The 3748-nt window shown below is 40.3% G+C and overlaps 1 protein-coding gene across 3 annotated transcripts in view; it reads right to left on the bottom strand.

Moving 5' to 3' along the window:
• Nucleotides 1–2908, bottom strand: part of SH3GL3 (SH3-domain GRB2-like 3) — a 14407-nt gene extending 11499 nt beyond the window's left edge. For 2 of the 3 annotated variants that reach the window (XM_010020509.1, XM_010020508.1), the window contains exons 1-3: nt 2843–2908; nt 1509–1581; nt 297–440 (exon numbers count right to left, since the gene is read on the bottom strand). In XM_010020509.1, coding sequence (XP_010018811.1) covers nt 297–440; nt 1509–1581; nt 2843–2851 — 226 coding nt within the window. In that variant the 5' untranslated portion in view covers nt 2852–2908. The remainder of the gene's footprint in view (nt 1–296; nt 441–1508; nt 1582–2842) is intronic. The other variant, XM_010020510.1, reaches the window with a different exon arrangement.
• Nucleotides 2909–3748: the final 840 nt, after the last annotated feature.

Raw genomic sequence — 3748 nt, 5'->3', positions numbered from 1 at the left:
TTTCCCTATGCAGCACTTACTTGGATTAGAGTGCCAGGTCCCCACACCTGCATAGCTGTTACTATTTTAAGACAACCACTGTGTGTAAAACTGCAGATATGAACAACGGTACATAACAAAGCCAGCCAGTTTTGTATTGGCTTCTGTGTTTTGTTAATTATATCAGTCACTCCCTGATCACTGTACTTAACTTTCCCTCTTACCTGTAGTAGCTATTTACACAGGTTATGTCACTGAGTAGTATTCTGCAAAGAACTTTATGCTGAAAAATTCACAGAGGAGATACACAAACTCACCAAACATAGAATCATCGCCCAGCTCTCTGCCATACCGTATCATGCAGTCTCCTAGGAGTCCCTCTGTCTGGGGATAGCCTGTAGTTTTAACTTGTCCTCTGATCTTTGACATAGTGTTCAGCATTCCCAGCTTGGCTCTGTATGCTAAGACAGACATAAAAAAAATAACAAAAACAGTTATGAAACCAATTTTAAACTAATATATGTAAAGCAATAAATCATTTAACAAGCAAAGATGCAAATTAATTTATTGTTATCTTGCACACATCAGAAGAAAATCATGCATATATTCTTGAAGAGTTTTTCTAATGTACTCCTTACTATTATCACTCAACAGCCTCTTCAACACAGTAGCAGGCATGGGCAGGGCATTCACGTGGGCCATGGTGACTAGCTTCATCTTGAACGTGCCAGCTGGACATTGGTAAAGGACTGAAATCCTACCATCCATATGAAGATACTACCCATTAAACTTTTTCAGGGGTGGGCATCTCCAAAGGTACCCCCGAGAGATGGCTATCTCTGAAATCACTGGTGTAGATGACTAACAGGAATACAGGCAGTTTTCAAAAAACTAAGGATCTTCCAACAGCTGGTTTGGAGAGTGAATCAAGGTCATAACAGATAAACTTTGTGACCGACTGCAAGTGTAAATGTGTCACCTTTCTTGTTTCTTAAAACAAGATTTGATAAGCCTCTACTAACTGATGATCCAAAATCCACTGAGACCTAGCAGTGCCCAGAAAATGCAAAACTCATTTGAATACTTGGCAAGAAATTAACAGCCTTCTTCCCCATAGTTACATAGCCACCAGTGCCTCTTACGGCAGCAGCCTATGAGTTAAATTCAGCAGCGGTTTTATATCTCTGCTAACATATGTTGGCATCCTCTTCACTTTAGGGACCCCTATCCCACTGCAGGAAATCCAGCACAAATATGAACACACATGTTGTACCACAGGCCCAAGCTGCCCACAACATGCCATGCGTGCACAACCTACACATGCACTGTGTGCTGCAAGTGGAGCGCATCCCAGACCAGACTTACCCCACCTATAAACTTCACAACTTCAGTGCACGCACAGGTAAAGTTCAATAGGACACCCAGAAGCCTCACAATGATGACCTAATTAGCTTTTATTTACCTAGGACTAATTTACAAGTAAGAAGACAATGTTCAGCAAAATCCAACACCTATTGTTGCTATCCTACCTGGATTTGGCTGAAGGTACTCTGTGGATTTGGACAGAAGTTCTGTTACAGCTTTATTAGTAACATCAATTTTCTGAAAAAGAAAAGTACCACAGTTAGCAAAAAGCAAATTGATTACTAGAAGGTCTATAATTTTAGTAGATATAATATACTATTCTAGCTGATTATGAAATTTTATTTAAAACAGAGCAAATATTGTAGCTTTAAATAAATAGCCATGTCATAGTTAAGACAGGATTTTACCGAAACCCCATTAATTGGCAGGTAAAACTGAGAAGGAGAGAAGGTTTACATCAAAATGTGGACTTGCCTTTCCGGTCCATCACTCCTGATTACTGCTTACACACTCTAAACAACAGCCCAACAGTTGTTACTGAGACTGCTTTCTTCCACAGATGAAAAAGAGTGAACATATCCCTCACAGTCTTGGGGTCAGGACCATTCAAAGCACTAGTTTGCACTGATTTCACATTCAATAGTTTCTAAAATGCAATAAAAACCTCATTTCTGGTTTGTTTCCCTTTTCCTCCCTTAAGGCCTACACATTTTTTCTCCCCTTATGATGCAGAGAAAGGAAATAATTATTCTGTAGCCGAAGAAAATGAAATCTAGAAACCTGTTTAGAGCATAAATTCAAAAGTGCATATTGGGGGGGGGGGAAACAACGCACAAAACCAAACAAAACACAGAAGGCTTTTTTCCTCAAGCTACCAACAGTAAAAGCTGTGACCTAGGTCTACTATGAGCATTAAAAAATACACAGAAAGGGCAATCAAAAGAAAAAGCCCATCAAAGCTGAAAAAGCAGAAATTAGCAATAACATTGTTTAATTTGCAACACAACCAGGAATTGGATAGCAAACATCTCAATTTCCACAAGTCCTGTAAATTTCTGAACATGGATTTAAACTAAGAAATCTAATTCTGTATCAAGAGAAAATGTGTCTCCGGGAGTAGACTTTTATCATGAATAGTATCAGATGAGAAGGCTTCATGATATTTAAAGACTCAGTATGCACTGAAGACTTCTCTCTCTCTGATGTCCCACACAAAGAGAGATCCCTCCTGATGCTCTGCACCACTCCTGGAGAAGCTTCTCGTCACTGTCGAGAGGTGCAGTGGAACCTGCTTCCTCTGCTCAGACAGCCTTTGTGGGCATCTCTTCTCCCTCAGCTGAGCTGACAAGGCTCAAGAACAAATTTGCACTTACATGTTTCTGTTTGGAAGCCTATGGTGGGGTTTCCCGTCCAGGTAAATCTACAATACCACTCTAGCACTTGAAACATTTTGATTCTGCAATAGCTTAGTATTAAAAAACAAAGTTACTTTCCTTACCCTTTCCATCTCTTGAAATTCTTCATCTAACTTTGTTCCTTCTGCTCCACTTATTTTTTCACTGAACAACTGTAAAAAGATAAATTTAACAAAATAATGGCATGATTACTTAACTGCAGAGTAAGTATCTCTAAATCACAGGAATTCACTCCGGATTAGAAAATATGCAGCAATTATTTGAGGCAACTCTGCAAGAGTTACCTTAGTCTTGGAAGTGAAGCACTCATTTCAAGAGAGACAGAGATGCCTGAGATGAATTTACAACAGGCAAACAAAAAAAGATTTCCCAGGCTTAAAAGGTTTGTACTCTATAGGCATGACCTTCACTGCAGACTTTAGTCATATGGGCAGGAGTCTGGCTGCAGGTAAACCCAGAGTAACCCTTTCAAGTACATCCACCCAGCTCTGTATTTCTGAGTACCTTCTGGCTGTGTATGCCATTGGGTTCAGGGATACAACTCCCATTCCTGCAGCTGGGACTCGTGTGCAGTTCTGTGGAAGGAACAAACTAGTGCAAAATGCTGCACTGTGACCCACCTGTGTGACTGAGCACCTTTATGATGCTGAAAACAAAAATGCCACGCATTCTTCAAAAACTCAAAGCACCAGGTTTAAATAGAGGGTTTCAGTAAACCTTCTTAAAATGGCTGAAATGTTATTCAGCTTTTGTGTAACAACTCCAGGCTGTCAGACCCAAGTTTGGTCCTCACTGAGGATACCATGGCTAGGAATAAACACTCAAGCAGAACTCAGCTATTTGCTTCTTGCAGTGCACAGAACCTGCACTGCAACAGCACAAAGAAAGCCAGATCCTCACCCAGTGTGAAACAGCCTTTGGAAGCATCATTCCACTATGGCAGAAGTGGTTTCACACACATTCAGCAAACAATAAACAAATTCCTAAGA

The sequence above is a fragment of the Nestor notabilis genome, unplaced genomic scaffold, assembly GCF_000696875.1.
Source record: "Nestor notabilis isolate BGI_N333 unplaced genomic scaffold, ASM69687v1 scaffold16068, whole genome shotgun sequence".
Classification (NCBI taxonomy): domain Eukaryota; kingdom Metazoa; phylum Chordata; class Aves; order Psittaciformes; family Psittacidae; genus Nestor; species Nestor notabilis.
The sequence above is the reverse complement of the archived record's forward strand: the minus strand, read 5'-3'. Positions and strand labels throughout refer to the sequence as shown.